Source organism: Aquarana catesbeiana, linkage group LG09 (assembly GCF_042186555.1).
Source record: "Aquarana catesbeiana isolate 2022-GZ linkage group LG09, ASM4218655v1, whole genome shotgun sequence".
Taxonomy (NCBI): domain Eukaryota; kingdom Metazoa; phylum Chordata; class Amphibia; order Anura; family Ranidae; genus Aquarana; species Aquarana catesbeiana.
In genome coordinates this window covers 61,779,759-61,796,909 of record NC_133332.1, presented here as the reverse complement: position 1 = coordinate 61,796,909, position 17,151 = coordinate 61,779,759, and the positions used below count along the sequence as shown (strand labels likewise).

Genomic DNA, 17,151 nt, shown 5'->3' with positions numbered 1-17,151 from the left:
AAAAAAATCCCTAAATCTATCCCATAGTTTGTAGATGCGATAACTTTTGCACAAACCCATCAATATACGCCTATTGCAATTTTTTTTTACCAAAAATATGTAGAAGAACATATATATCGGTCTAAACTGATGAATACATTTATTTATTTTTTTGGATATGTATTATAGCAAAAAGTAAAGACAATAGTTTTTTTTTTTCAAAATTGTTGCTCTTTGTTTATAGGGCAAAAAATAAAAACCGCAGGTGATCAAATACCACCAAAAGAAAGCTCTACTAAAAACATTTTGTTTGGGTACAGCGTTGCACGACCGCCCAATTGTCAGTTAAAGCAACGCAGTGCCATATTGCAAAAAATGGCCTGGTCATTAAAGTGTAAGTAAACCCCCCTATCGTTTTCAGCCAAGGAAGCTGCCAACTTTGCCTCTGTTTAATCTACAACTGCCATGAAGCTGCACATGTGATCAGTTATGACACCAGCCATTGGATGGTTTGACAGTTTGGTTGAATACAATGCACTACACGCACTACTTTACAATGTAGTTATTAGCATATTAGCATATTTTTTCTCCCCAATGTCATGTGACTCATTGGTGTTACAAGGTGTCAAGTGTGAATGGGAAGCAGGTGTGTTACATTTGGTGTTATCGCTCTTATTCTCTCATACTGGTCACTGGAAGTTCAACATGGCACCTCATGGCAAAAAACTCTCTGAGGATCTAAAAAAAAGGGAATTGTTGCTCTACATAAAGAAGGCTATAAGAAGATTAGCAAGACCCTGAAAATGAGCTGCAGCACGGTGGCCAAGATTATACAGTGGTTTAACAGGGCAGGTTCTACTCAGAACAGGCCTCGCCATGGTCAACCAAAGAAGTTAAGTGCACGTGCTCAGCGTCATATACAAAGGTTGTCTTGAGGAAATAGACTTATGAGTGCTCCTAGCATTGCTGCAGAGGTTGAAGGGGTGGGGGGTCAGCCTGTCAGTGCTCAGACCATACGCCACACACTGCATCAAATTAGTCTGCATGGCTGTCATCCCAGAAGTAAGCCTCTTCTAAAGATCATACACAAGAAAGGCCGCAAACAATTTGCTGAAGACAAGCAGACTAAGGACGTGGAGTACTGGAACCATGTCCTGTGGTCGGATGAGAACAGGATAAACTTTTTGGTTCAGATGGTGTCAAGCGTATGTGGCGGCAACCAGGTGAGGAGTACAAAGACAATATACTCAACTGCATGGTCAACTGCAATGTCAAAGTGGTCAACTCCAGAATTTAAAAATACTATGTTACAGCACCAACGTCCCCATAAAAGGTATAGAGAGTACAAAGACAAGTTTGTCTTGCCTACAGTCAAGCATGGTAGTGGGAGTGTCATGGTCTGGGGCTGCTTGAGTGCTGCCGGCACATGCCAACATGTACTGTGACATACTGAAGCAGAGCATGATCCCCTCCCTTTGGAGACTGGGCCGCAGGACAGTATTCCAACATAATGATGACCCCAAAAACACCTCCAAGACGACCACTGCCTTGCTATAGAAGCTGAGGGTAAAAGTGACCTAAACCCTATTGAGCATCTGTGGAGAATCCTTAAACGGAAGGTGTAGGAGCGCAAGGTCTCGAACATCCACCAGCTCTGTGATGTCGTCATGGAGGAGTGGAAGAGGACTCCAGAGGCAACCTGTGAAGCTCTGGTAAACTCCATGCCCAAGAGGGTTAAGGCAGTGCTGGAAAATAATGGTGGCCACACAAAATATTGACACTTTGGGTCCAATTTCGACATTTTCACTTAGGGGTGTACTCACTTTTGTTGCCAGCGGTTTAGACATTAATAGCTGTGTGTTGAGTTATTTTGAGGGGGCAGCAAATTGACACTGTTAAACAAGCTGTACACTCACTACTTTACATTGTAGCAAAGTGTCATTTCTTCAGTGTTGTCACATGAAAAGATATAATAAAATATTTACAAAAATGTGAGGGGTGTATTCACTTTTGTGAGATACTGTATATACAGTATCTCACAAAAGTGAGTACACCCCTCACATTCTTGTAAATATTTTATTATATCTTTTCATGTGACAACACCTGCTTGCTGCCACACACGCTTGACACCATCTGAACCAAATATGTTTATCTTGGTCTCATCAGACCACAGGACATGGTTCCAGTAATCCATGACCTTAGTCTGCTTGTCTTCAGCAAACTGTTTGTGGGCTTTCTTGTGCGTCACCTTTAGAAGAAGCTTCCCTTTGGGACGACAGCCATGCAGACCAATTTGATGCAGTGTGCGGCGTATGGTCTGAGTACTGACAGGCTGACCACCCACTCCTTCAACCTCTGCAGCAATGCTGGCAGCACTCATACATCTATTTCCTGAAAACAACCTCTGGGAATGACGCTGAGTACGTGCACTCAATTTCTTTGGTCGACAATGGCGAGGCCTGTTCTGAGTGGAGTGGAAAAAATGATCCGCACTCCGGTTGTTGCTCTTAAAATATCTTCATTTTATTGAACAGTCACAGTGAACAAATGCAGATTAAGTCAGATGACACGTTTCAGCCTATAAGGCCTTAGTCATAACCACATTACAGACATAAAACTTTGAAATAAATAGTAGCTCTAAAGATCACAGTCTCCACCCATTAATTGTCTTAATTGACCGCAGACAACTATCCAAAAAAAGAGAATCAGCTGCAATACATATAGGGTGATCCATGTGTATGCCACTAATTTTCACACACCTCGTGGTGATAAAATGCACATGTATGTACACACGTGCATGTACACACACGTGCATACATTCATACACATATGCATAAGAAATCAAACCATAAAATTCAAAAAACATTAAATAAAAAAGATGAAAATAATAATCCAGGTATGTAAAAAAGACCCCAGAAGAGAGAAAGGAAAAAAGAGAGGCGGCTCTGGGGAGAGGCATTCTTAATGTAAGTGCAAGTCCAGAACCCAACTCAGGTTTAACCCCTGAGGCGATCTAGTTTTTAATCTAAAAATCCACCATGCCTCTCTCCCAAGTAGCCTTCTTTCCTTATCACCTCCTCTGGAGGAGTGAGACAACCATTCTATTCCTCTGAAGCAAAATGAGGAAAGATCGCCCTGATGACAGTACAGTATGCCTTACTGGCAACTTGATAAAAGAATTCAGTTTTTCAGACAATTCTGTACTTTGTAGCAGTTACCAGGATGAAGCTCATTATAATCCCACGCTCAAACATTACATGTACAATATAAAAAAATAAAAAAAAACAAGTTCATTTTCAGGAGCCAGCTTTATTTGTCCAAATACAATTAGAGTACTAAAAAAAAACACATTTTGTCATTTCATCTGCCTTAGATGTTTAGCAGCAGATGGAAGGACTTCTTCATGCTCAGGACATGGTAGAGAAAGTTAATCACTAGCGAGGAATGAAGGCCATCTTGTATGGCTTTGGTAGATTCCCAATTCCAGATACATCAGGACGGAGATCCAGATCCTCTCTGGGAAGTTCAGGCTCCAATGCAAAATTCTGTAAGATTGTAACTACTAGAAGGAAAATCTCCATTCGGGCCAGAGCTTCTCCCATACAGTTCCTCTTTCCTGTGGCAGAGTAAAGATGGTTGATATTATTTACTTGATAACCAGTCAAAAGTGAAAATTAAAGCTTTAAATGAATATATACAAAACAGTCTGTTTACTGAGGGAATCTATTTTTCCAAGTTACATTGCAACAGCCCTAAAAGCATTTTTAATGTTTAAATCTGCAGTATTCTTTAAAGTGAAATGAAAAACGAACAAAGCATATCCCTCCAAAGTATGTACTTGCCTCAACCTTTAACCCTTAATGTTGATTCTGTTTGCTCTTTCCTTCCTCTGTTATCTGCATGAGTCACTTCACTCAACAGTCCCAACACCAGGCAATCCTCAGAGAGAGGGCATTCAGCACACAGAAGGTGATTGGCATCTTCAGCTGTGCATGTTTCCCTATTAGACTGCATAGAGGGGGTGTGTCCATTCCCTCCAGCATAGCTCCCAACTGTAACTGATTTCAAGGGACTGTCCCCGATTTGGAACAAAGTCCCTCTGTCCCTTTTTCCTCCTCATTTGTCGCTCATTTTGTTCTGATCTATAGAGCCTAATAGAAAATTCACTTTTTATCTTTCAAAAAGTGTTTCTCGGTGCTAAACCTTTCATCCAGTTTCTAAATTGCTGCATTTGTAAATGTCAAAAGCCAGTATAAAGGAATAGTAGTGGTAAAAATAGCACTTGTGGGTTTAACAAATCTTTTTTTTTTTTGTATAATTCTACTTTAAGGGGGCATGGAAAGGGGTGTCTTCTATGGCTACATACTTTTGCTAATAGGTGTCCCTCGTTCCCATCTCAAAAAGTTGGGAGGTATGCCTCCAGGTATTGGATTACACTCAGTTGCTGTGCAGTGTGACATCATATCCCCACCCCCTGCTTTCTGGAAGCTGAGAAATACCCTTTGATCTGTGTACTTTGAACAGCTCTGGAGAAGAGAGTGCAGCAGATAAGCAAGTACAACTTATATAGGAGGAAATAGGTGCAATTTATGTAGGAGGATTTGCTTCATCACTGTGTATCAACTGAAGTTAGTCATCTCAATGTGCATATGACTTTATTAAGCCTACACTTAGTGATCCTGCCATGGAGGTCCTTGTTGAGGCTCAAATCAAGGTCCTTGTTGAGGCTTAAGCTATCGCCCCTTCAATCCATCATGAATCATGCCAGACTCATCCACCTTACCAACAATTCAGTGTCTGGACCCCTTTTTGCCAATCCCTCTATAGGTTTCTGCTCAACCAACTAATAAAATTAAAAAAACTAACAACTTACAACACCATCTGCAGCTCTTCCCCCAGGTATATCACTAACCTTGTCTCAAAATACCAACCAAACCTTTCTCCTTGGTCCTCGCAAGGCTTCCTGCTCTCTAGCTTCCTCGTCACCTCCTCCCATGCTCGCCTTCAGGACTTCTTCAGAGCCTCTCCCATCTTCTGGAACTCCCTATCTCCTACTCTATCCACCTTTTGTCAATCCCTGAAAACTCACCTGTTTCAAGAAACCTATCCTGCTTCTAACTAATAAACTTTCTTTTTACTTTGTCCATCAGCTCATCCACCACAGTTATTAACTTTTGTATCACTTGACCCTCCCTCTTAGATTGTAAGCTTTAACGAGCAGGGCCCTCTGATTCCTCTTGTATTGAATTGTATTATAACCGTACTATCTGCCCTAATTTTTGCACAAACTGTTGGCGCTATATAATATCTGAATAATAATAACTTAATATAATTTATTCCAGTGCTTATTTTTCCATTTTTTAACATTGAATTATTTGTACAAAATATGCATATGTTAAACAAAAGCAGAAAAATCATATAGTGTATATATACAGTATCTCACAAAAGTGAGTATACCCCTCACATTTTTGTAAATATTTTATTATATCTTTTCATGTGACAACACGTAAGAAATGACACTTTGCTACAATGTAAAGTAGTGAGTGTACAGCGTGTATAACAGTGTAAATGTTCTGTCCCCTCAAAATAACTCAACACATAGCCATTAATGTTTAAACCGCTGGCAACAAAAGTGAGTACACCCCTAAGTGAAAATGTCGAAATTGGGCCCATAGTGTCAATATTTTGTGTGGCCACCATTATTTTCCAGCACTGCCTTTACCATCTTGGGCATGGAGTTCACCAGAGCTTCACAGGTTGCCACTGGAGTCCTCTTCCACTCCTCCATGATGACATCATGGAGCTGAATGATGTTAGAGACCTTGCGCTCCTCCACCTTCCATTCGAGGCTGCCCCACAGATGCTCAATAGGGTTTAGGTCTGGAGACATGTTTGGCCAGTCCATCACCTTTACCCTCAGCTTCTTTAGCAAAGCAGTGGTCATGTTGGAGGTGTATTTGGGGTTGTTATCATGTTTGAATACTGCCCTGCGGCCCAGTCTTCAAAGGGAAGGGATCATGCTCTGCTTCAGTATGTCATGGTAAATGTTGGCATTCATGGTTCCCTCAATGAACTGTAGCTCCCCAGTGCCAGCAGCACTCATGCAGCCCAGACCATGACACTCCCGCCACCATGCTTGACTATAGGCAAGACACACTTGTCTTTGTACTCCTCACCTGATTGCCGCCACACACGCTTGACACCATCTAAACCAAATACGTTTATCTGGGTCTCATCAGACCACAGGACATGGTTCCAGTAATCCATGTCCTTAGTCTGCTTGTCTTCAGCAAACTGTTTGCAGGCTTTCTTGTGCATTATTTTTAGAAGAGGATTCCTTCTGGGGTGACAGCCATGCAGACCAATTTGATGCAGTGTGCGGCATATGGTCTGAGCACTGACAGGCTGACCCCCCACTCCTTGAACCTCTGCAGCAATGCCGGCAGCACTCATACATCTATTTCCCAAAGACAACCTCTGGATATGACGCTGAGCACGTGCACTTTGGTCGACCATGGCGAGGCCTGTTCTGAGTGGAACCTGTCCTGTTAAACCACTGTATGGTCTTGGCCACCGTGTTTCAGCTCAGTTTCAAGGTCTTGGCAATTTTCTTATAGCCTAGGCCATCTTTATATAGAGCAAAAATTCTTTTTTTCAGATCCTTAGAGAGTTCTTAGCCATGAGGTGCCATGTTGAACTTCCAGTGACCAGTATGAGAGAGGGAGAGCGATAACACTAAATTTACCACACCTGCTTCCCATTCACACCTCAGACCTTGTAACACTAAAGAGTCACATAACACCAGGGAGGGAAAATAGCTAATTGGGCCCAATTTGGACATTTTCACTTAGGGGTGTACTCACTTTGGTTGCCAGCGGTTTAGACATTAAAGGGGTTGTAAACCTTCCAGTTTTTTCACCTTCATGCATCCTATGCATGAAGGTGAAAAAACATCTGATAGTTACAGGCCCCTCAGACTACCCGGTTTACTTACCTAAGCCCTCAAAAGTCCAGCGTCGAGAACTCGCTGGCTTCTCGGCTCTTCTCGGCCCGGTCTTCTCTTGGATAGATTGATAGCAGCGCAGCCATTGGCTCGCGCTGCTGTCAATCAAATCCAAATGACGCGGGCGCCGGGGGCGGGACCGAGACATACACTTTGTGTCTATGGATGCTGAGTGTATGAGACCGGACCGTACCCGCAAGGTAACCCCCTCGGGAGAGAGCTTCCCAAGGGGGTTATCTTTTGTAGGGAGGAGCTGAGAGAGCCGCCGTGGGACCCCAGAACAGGAGGATCGGCCACTCTGTGCAAAACGAGCTGCACAGTGGAGGTAAGTATGACAAGTTTGTTATTTTTAAAAAATAAAAAATGAACCTTTACAACCCCTTTAATGACTGTGTGTTCAGTTATTTTAAGGGGACCGCAAATTTACACTGTTACACAAGCTGTACACTCACTACTTTACATTGTAGCAAAGTGTAATTTCTTCAGTGTTGTCACATGGGAAGATATAATAAAATATTTACAAAAATGTTAGGGATGTACTCACTTTTGTGAGATACTGTACTTTCTTACCTGCAGCAAGAGGCATGAAGCCATCGTTATTTTTAAAGTTCCCATTGTCATCAAGAAAATTCTTGGGGTTGAATTCATTAGGGTATGGAAAACAGGCGGGGTCTTTTAACACCGTGGTAATCATTGGAGAAATGTTAGTGTGCTGTAAAAGCAAAGAGAAAAAGCTGAGAAAAATACCCAGTGTAGATTATAATTTTTAACCTGGTTCAATTTAAGAGGAACTACACTGCATCTGAGCCCCACAAACTTAAAACACCATTTAATTCATTTTTAATAATCAAATCAACCCCCCCCCCCCCCCAAATCCATCCATGTCTCCATGCTTATTTTGTTGATAAATCAAATAACTTTGTTGATAAATAATAATAATAATAATAATAATAATTTAAAAAAAAGCATTTCTAGCTGCAGCCATCTTGAGTAAGGGCAGATGATTTATGAAGCATTTACTTCCTGGAATTCATATGCCCTTAGCAGGATAACCAAATTTAGGATCTGTAAAAATGCCACAAAGCATTGATACTAAAACATATAAAGAACCTTATATTCAAATCACAAATTAAGGCTATGTCTAATCAGTAAACATGAACATTTGCTAAAAAGATTGAAACGCGCCTTTTCACCTAATTTAGACAAGTTAACTCCAAAACTTTTACACCTAAGCTAACAAGGTAAGGGCATTTTTAGAAAAACTATTTAAACAAATTCAATCCAAAATTTCCTTTTTATTCGATCCTATAAGAGGTACAGTAATCTAGTGAAAACCTAACTCGTGAAAACCCTAGACGTAGCTAATTTATTTAGCAAATTGTATGCATCTCTTTATAACCTCACAGGGTCTATCCCCAGAGAATCATGACTGCTATTCCCAAACAAGTGAAACCATCTACTGGCCCGGGTAATTTCCACTCAAGCTCTCTGTTAAATACAGATATAAAAATATGCACTAAACGCCTGGCCAACTGCCTGCAACCCCTTATATCCCAACGAATATGTCCAAATCAGGTCAGATTTATCAATGGTCGTCAGGCACCTGATTGCACTAGGAGATGTACCGATCTAATACAGTGGGGTTGACCATCACCGAATGCCTTCTTATCTAATGCTTCTCCCTATCTTTAGATGCAGAGAAGGCATTTGACAGAGTACTGTACACTGGGGGTACCTTAAAAAAAACTCCCTCTTTACACAAACTTTACAAGCTGGCCCAAATGACCTATTTCCCTCACTAACTTGTGAGGCCACTGGATGTGTGGTATAAACTGTATGTAGCTGCTGCTACATAAAGGATACCACACTGTGTTCCAGGTGAGACTTCCTGTCTCATAACTGGAACACAGAAGAGTCTACTGCAGCGGTGTTCAGCCGCTCAGAGCAAGCAATGTATTTTAGAGTCACAGAGGGGGGTTGATGATGTCACAACTTCTGACTCAGCCAATTAGAGGAGGCTTTGTATTCATTGCTAGAATATTTTGATTGGCTGAGTGCCACTGTGATAGACTCTTCTGTGTTCCGGGTATGAGACAGGAAGTTTTGACCCGCACCTGGAACACAGTGCAGTATGATGTAGGTAGCCCCAGCTACATACAGTTTACACTGCGCATCTAGCGGCCTCACAGGTTAGTGAGGGACATAGGCCTAGCTGGCCCAAACAAACTATGTAAAGTGTGTGGAAAGATGGAGTTTTTCTTTAACCACTTGCCGACCAGCCGGCGCAGTTGTACTGCGGCAACATGGCTCGGCTGCGCGAATCGATGTCATGTTACTTCGCTTCCAGATTCGGCCACTAGGGGCACGCGCCCCCTGCTCGCCCACGGAACCAATGCGAGTGCCAGGTGGTCGCAATCACCGCCGGGCTCCCGCAATCGCTCGGGACACACCGAGAACCAGGATCTGTGTGTGTAAACACACAGTTTCCGGTTCTCTGAGGGGAGAACAGATTGTCTGTTCATACTGTCATCTCCCCTACACAGTCCCCTCCCCCTTCAGTTAGAACACACACTAGGGAACACAACTAACCCCTTGATTGCCCCCTAGTGTTAACCCCTTCCCTGCCAGTGACATTTTTACAGTAATCGATGCATTTTTAATCTCACCGATCGCTGTATAAATGCCAATGGTCCTAAAAATGTGTCAAAATTATCCAACGTGTCCGCCATAATGTCGCAGTCCCAATAAAAATCGTAGATCGCGGCCATTACTATTAAAAAAAAACTTAATAATAAAAATGCCATAAAACTATCCCCTATTTTGTAGACACTATAACTTTTGCACAAACCAATAATATACGCTTATTGTGATTTTTTTTACCAAAAATATGTAAAAGAATACATTTCAGCCTAAACTGAGGAAAAAAATATTTTTTTAATATAGTTTTCGGGGATATTTATTATAGCAAAAAGTAAAAAATATTTAGTTTTTTTTTTAAATTGACGCTTTTTTTTTGTTTATAGCGCAAAAAATAAAAACGCAGAGGTGATCAAATACCACCAAAAGAAAGCTCTATTTGTGGGAAAAAAAGGACGTCAATTTTGTTTGGGTGCAACGTCACACGTCCGCGCAATTGTCAGTTAAAGCGACGCAGTGCCGAATCACAAAAAGTTCTCTGGTCAGGAAGGGGGTAAAATCTTCCGGGGCTGAAGCAGTTAAATTAATACTGAACAAATTTGGTTTTGCAGGGTCTTTTGGAGCTGTTCTCTTAGCACTATTGTCCTAGTGCTAAATTTGGATATCGGGTATGCCATCGGACCCATTTTTAATAACCAGTGGCAAAAGACAAGGGTGTACCTTTTGCCCCTTGTCTTTGTCTTGGTTATCGACCGGGCAGCCATGAGAAATTTTTGGGCCCCTTACACAGCTTTAGGCCTGGGCCCCACGCCCCCCGAGTCTGACTACCAACATTCCCCAGGGCCTGCCCACGGGCCATCCCACCGAATACGCACTCCGGCCACCCCGTCTGTACGCACTCAGCCACCCTCCTCACACCTGTACGCACTCAGCCCCCCTCCTCACACCTGTATATGTCAGCCCCCCACCACAAACCTGTATGCACTCAGCCCTCCTCCTCACACCTGTACTCACTCAGCCCCACCCCCCCAATCCTGTATATATGTCAGCCCCCTCACATCTGTATATATGTCAGTCCCCCTCCTCACACCTGTACGCACTCAGCCCCCCTCACACCTGTATACATGTCAGGCCCTCCCATCACACCTGTATATATGTCAGCCCCCTCACACCTGTATATATGTCAGTCCCCCTCCTCACACCTGTACGCACTCAGCCCCCCTCACAGCTGTACGCAATCAGCCTCCTGTCACACCTATATACATATCAGGCTCCCCGTCACACCTGTATACATGTCAGGCCCCCTCCTCGTACCTGTATAAATATCAGGCCCCCCTCATACCTGTATACATTTCAGCCCCCCTCACACCTGTATACATGTCAGGCCCCCCGTCACACCTGTATACATGTCAGCCCCCCTCACACCTGTATACATGTCAGCCCCCCTCACACCTGTATACATGTCAGGCCCCCTCCTCATACCTGTTTATATGTCAGGCCCCCTTACACCTGTACACATGTCAGGCCCCTCCTCACACCTGTACACATGTCAGGCCCCCCCCTTCACACCTGTATACATGTCAGGCCCCCTCCTCATACCTGTTTATATGTCAGGCCTCTCCTCACAACTGTATACATGTCAGCCCCCCTCACACCTGTACACATGTCAGGCCCCTCATCACACCTGTGTACATGTCAGGCCCCCCCTCACACCTGTATACATGTCAGGCCCCCCCTCACACCTGTATACATGTCAGGCCCCTCCTCACACCTGTATACATGTCAGGCCCCTCCTCACACCTGTATACATGTCAGGCCCCTCCTCACACCTGTATACATGTCAGGCCCCTCCTCACACCTGTATACATGTCAGGCCCCCTTCTCACACCTGTATACATGTCAGGCCCCCCCTCACACCTGTATACATGTCAGGCCCCTCCTCACACCTGTATACATGTCAGGCCCCCTTCTCACACCTGTATACATGTCAGGCCTCTCCTCACACCTGTATACATGTCAGGCCCCTCCTCACACCTGTATACATGTCAGGCCCCTCCTCACACCTGTATACATGTCAGGCCCCTCCTCACACCTGTATACATGTCAGGCCCCTCCTCACACCTGTATACATGTCAGGCCTCTCCTCACACCTGTATATATGTCAGGCCCCTCCTCAAACCTGTATATATGTCAGCCCCCTCCTGTATATATGTCAGCTCCCCACATATACACATCTGTAAACACACAAAGCTCCAGCCCCCCGTACACAAACAGTCCCCCTCCCTTTCCTTCACAGCCCCTACTTGTAAAGAAGATCTTCCTACCTGGTCCCAGCTCCTGTGTTCACAAAGCTGACACAGAGGGGCTGCAGCCGATCATACTATATAACACAGCACACATGAGGGGTGCACATGCGCATAGTAGCCAGAGGTGGCAGTAAAGAGCTTGATGTCTGAGCTCAATGCCACAGAGAGCACAGGTTGTGAGATCGTTTCTGTAATGCACAACACGGCTCCCATTCACCCGCTCCAAGTTCTCCTAGCCTGGTCGGGCCTCTCCAGACGCTCAGGCCCCTTACAGTTGTATCGGCTGTACCCCGCTGATGGCAGCCCTGGTTATCGAACTAATAGAAAAAGCTATTCACTCTCATCCTAATCTCAAAGGTCTCATGGTAGGCAATTTGGAGCACAATATAGAACTCTTAAATTCATTACCCATCTTGCATACAATCCTCACAAACTTTGGCTCTCTTTCCTTATAAAAATAAACAAATCTAAATAATTTATGCTACCTATGCACTGTTTGTCATCATCAAAAGTCTCTTGGATCTCCTCTTTTTCCTGGGCATACACCTCTCAAATAAAATATCTTGGCATAAAATTGACTTCAATCACTGACATTTTCAAGACTAACTACCCTGCCTTACTTACTGAAATTTCAGAACTATGTAAAGACTACTTATCAAAATCTACAATTTCTTGGGTGGGAAGAATAGCTCTTACCAAAATGTAAGTCAATGCTTGACTGATAAACTAAACTTGCCCATTTTATTATCAGACATTTACCTTGGGTATATAGTATCCTCTAAACTCAACATCCCTTGTAGTTTTCCGAGCCACACCCATTGGAATTAGGTCAATGAATCGTTGCATTTCATGGATCACAGCATCTGTAAATGGCATTCGATTTCTGTCTTGCATTTTGGGGCTTCGATTTCGACCAATGATGCAATCAATCTCCTCACAGACCTTGCCTAATGAAGATAGTTGATAATGACAATTGTGCTACATTTTAAAGGAGAAGTATGGGTTTGGGTTTTTTCCCTCATTATACTTACCTAGGTGGATGCAGCATTGGTCCGATGCTGCATCTGTCCCCCAGTGTCCCTGCACTAAGAACCGAGCCATCGAACACTGCCAATGGCTTGGTTCTCTCGGCTCCCCGAGACGAGAGCTGCTGCCTGTCAATCAGAAGCTCTCCTGCTCTGCTCCTTCACACTCACTGGAGCGCTGAGCTGTGGAGGGGCGGGGACCTGGCGGATCCAGACTTCCAGAGTCGGGATGACGAGGTGCCTGGACTGATATTGGAGATGTCAGCAGAGAGCGGACTTCAGACCACTCTCTGCTGAAAACGGGTCATGGGAGTGCAAAACGCGTTGCACTCCTGTGACCCATAGGAGAAGCACAGCCTAATAAACCTAGGCTGGACTTCTCCTTTAAGGATCCTCATTATTCTGCACAAAAAGGTCAGAAAGGCTGGCCATTACAACCCCCAAATCTTTAACACATGAGTCACAAGATGTTCCTTGACAAATTCATTAAAGTTGAGGACAGTAAATGATTTCTCTACTTGTCACTTTAGGAAGCTGAAGATCACCAATGCAATGTATGGAATATGCAACAGGAGCTCCTTGGCTGTCTGAAATTAACCAAAAAAAAACTTAATATTTTCAATATTTTCACGGCAGTACCTGTATTTGTGAGCAACTATTTTCAAGCATAAAGCACATGAAGGGCAAAATTAGAACCAAAATATCTGATGAGCGCCTTGAGAATTTCTTGAAAATTGGTACTACATCCTTTAAACCAGAAATTGATGTGTTAGGTTATCAGAAAAAGTGTCATATATCACACTAGTTTTATGTTGACCTCTTTTACTTTAATAATAAAAAATATTACAAAAAAATGTAGTTTTATTACTCAGATAGGTACATCTTCCAATGTGGCCCGAAAGGTCAAGGTTAACCACTTCAGCCCCGGACCATTATGCTGCCTAAGGACCAGAGGACTTTTTCCAATGTGGCACTGCGTCGCTTTAACTGCTAATTGCGCGGTCATGCAATGCTGTACCCAAACGAAATTTGCGTCCTTTTCTTCCCACAAATAGAGCTTTCTTTTGATGATATTTGATCACCTCTGCCATTTTTATTTTTTGTGCTATAAACAGAAAAAGACCGAAAATTTTGAAAAAAAAATGATATTTTCTACTGTTTGTTATAAAAAAAAAATCCAATAAACTCAATTTTAGTCATACATTTAGGCCAAAATGTATTCGGCTACATGTCTTTGGTAAAAAAAAGTCAATAAGCGTATATTTATTGGTTTGCGCAAAAGTTATAGCGTCTACAAACTAGGGTACATTTTCTGGAATTTACACAGCTTTTAGTTTATGACTGCCTATGTCATTTCTTGAAGTGCTAAAATGGCAGGGCAGTACAAACCCCTCCAAATGACCCCATTTTGGAAAGTAGACACCCCAAGGAAATTGCTGAGAGGCATGTTGAACCCATTGAATATTTATTTTTTTTGTCCCAAGTGATTGAATAATGACAAAAAAATATATATTTACAAAAAGTTGTCACTAAATGATATATTGCTCACACAGGCCATGGGCCTATGTGGAATTGCACCCAAAAATACATTCAGCTGCTTCCCCTGAGTACAGGGATACCACATGTGTGGGACTTTTTGGGAGCCTAGCCGCGTACGGGGCCCCGAAAACCAATCACCGCCTTCAGGATTTCTAAGGGCGTAAATTTTTGATTTCACTCCTCACTACCTATCACAGTTTTGAAGGCCATAAAATGCCCAGATGGCACAAAACCCCCCCAAATGACCCCATTTTGGAAAGTAGACACCCCAAGCTATTTGCTGAGAGGCATGTTGAGTCCATGGAATATTTTATATTTTGACACAAGTTGCGGGAAAGTGACAATTTTTTTTTTTTTTTTTGCACAAAGTTGTCACTAAATGATATATTGCTCACACAGGCCATGGGCATATGTGGAATTGCACCCCAAAATACATTTAGCTGCTTCTCCTGAGTATGGGGATACCACATGTGTGGGACTTTTTGGGAGCCTAGCCACGTACGGGGCCCCAAAAACCAATCACTGCCTTCAGGATTTCTAAGGGTGTAAATTTTTGATTTCACTCTTCACTGCCTATCACAGTTTCGGAGGCCATGGAATGCCCAGGTGGCACAAACCCCCCCCCAAATGACCCCATTTTGGAAAGTAGACACCCCAAGCTATTTGCTGAGAGGCATGGTGAGTATTTTGCAGCTCCCATTTGTTTTTGAAAATGAAGAAAGGCAAGAAAAAACATTTTTTTTCTTTTTTCAATTTTCAAAACTTTGTGACAAAAAGTGAGGTCTGCAAAATACTCACTATACCTCTCAGCAAATAGCTTGGGGTGTCTACTTTCCAAAATGGGGTCATTTGGGGGGGGGGTTTGTGCCACCTGGGCATTCCATGGCCTCCGAAACTGTGATAGGCAGTGAAGAGTGAAATCAAAAATTTACGCCCTTAGAAAGCCTGAAGGCGGTGCTTGGTTTTCGGCTCCCGTGCGCGGCTAGGCTCCCAAAAAGTCTCACACAGCAACAGAATGTATTTTGGGGTGTAATTTCACATATTAACAATATAATTCACCCAGGAATATTAGCGCTGTCTCCTGTTTAGCCAGCTCGATCTATGTTTTTATCACCTGGCATTGTTAAACGCCTTTTATCATCAATATTATATACCTCAGCATTGACTTTAATACATTTTGGAAGCACACATTGACGGATCGCTCTTAGATTCTTTTTACTTTAATTTCTCCTCGGGAAACCATCGCTGATCATCTTGCTAATTTACACACGGATCTCCCTGTGTCTGACGGATTTCTCCGCCCTTTGGATGAGTATCCCCAGCAGATGACTACTAGCCCAGCTGTTCTTCCTTTGGTTCACTCATGCTGTCTCTGACCCCATGTAATTAAGGGGTCCACCGAATTTGGTAAGCGCAATCACATACACTGATTTGCTTCTCCTAATGCCGCGTACACACGGTCGGACTTTTCGTCTACAAAAGTCCAACGGACGCCGACGGACTAAAGCTGGCTGGTAATCCGATCGTGTGTGGGCTTCTCCGGACTTTCAGCAGACTTTTTCAGCCTCAAATCCGACGGACTTTAGATTTGAAACATGCTTCAAATCTTTACGTCGTAACTACGACGGACCCCGAAATCCGCTCGTCTGTGTGCTAGTCCGACGGACAAAAACCCATGCTAGGGCAGCTATTGGCTACTGGCTATGAACTTCCTTATTTTAGTCCGGTGTACGTCATCACGTACGAATCCGTCAGACTTTTGTGTGGTCGTGTGTAGGCAAGTCCGTTCGTTAGAAAGTCTGCTGCAAGTCCGCCGAAAGTCCGCCGGAAGTCTGTCGGACAGGCTGTCGGACTTTTGTAGACGAAAAGTCCGACCGTGTGTACGCGGCATTACACATCGGGTGGAAAGAGCTTTATCTGTAGGTTTCCAGAAGGAGTGTGCTTTCAGATTGGATCTTATGGACTCCAGATTATAGTATTGTTCCATAATCATTGGACTCTGCATGTATTTATATTTTGCGCTGCACTTATTTTGTTTTAAGTGTAATTTCAAATATTCCCATGGCATGTTTGAGCAATATATCATTTAGTGACAACTTTGTGCAAAAAAAAAAAAAAAAAAAAAAATTGTCTCTTTCCCGCAACTTGTGTCACAATATAAAATATTCCATGGACTCGACATGACTCTCAGCAAATAGCTTGGGGTGTCTACTTTCCAAAATGGGGTCATTTGGGGGGGGGGTTGAACTGTCCTGGCATTTTATGCACAACATTTAGAAGCTTATGTAACACATTGTGAAGGAATGTGATGTAGATAATAATAATAGTAATCTGAAAATGTCTATTTTCTTATGTGCATACATATTTTTCTCCTTACTCATTATATAAGTATACAGATTTGCTCTGTTCCTATATTTTCTCAAGATAGCGATTACCCCCTACCTCCCACACATCAAAAGAATGCGGAACTGGAGATAAGACCAGAGAGAGCCAAACCTCGTTATGAAAATTATCCATCTTCTTTTCTATCTTAACCAATGAGATGTACCTATTAGACTGACATAGCAATGACGTATTTGTGTGTATAAAACATTAACACCGCCTTGAATAAATTAGAAGTGTAACAGTAACGAAACTGAGCGTGTCTCAGTGTGTTTACTTT

General features: G+C 43.0%; 1 protein-coding gene across 1 annotated transcript in view; it reads right to left on the bottom strand.

The window, feature by feature from the left end:
* Window positions 1-2,502: 2,502 nt before the first annotated feature.
* Window positions 2,503-17,151, bottom strand: part of LOC141107725 (cytochrome P450 2A5-like) — a 121,276-nt gene continuing 106,627 nt past the window's right edge. The window contains exons 7-9 of the mRNA XM_073598650.1: window positions 12,685-12,872; window positions 7,553-7,694; window positions 2,503-3,595 (exon numbers count right to left, since the gene is read on the bottom strand). Coding sequence (XP_073454751.1) covers window positions 3,414-3,595; window positions 7,553-7,694; window positions 12,685-12,872 — 512 coding nt within the window. The 3' untranslated portion in view covers window positions 2,503-3,413. The remainder of the gene's footprint in view (window positions 3,596-7,552; window positions 7,695-12,684; window positions 12,873-17,151) is intronic.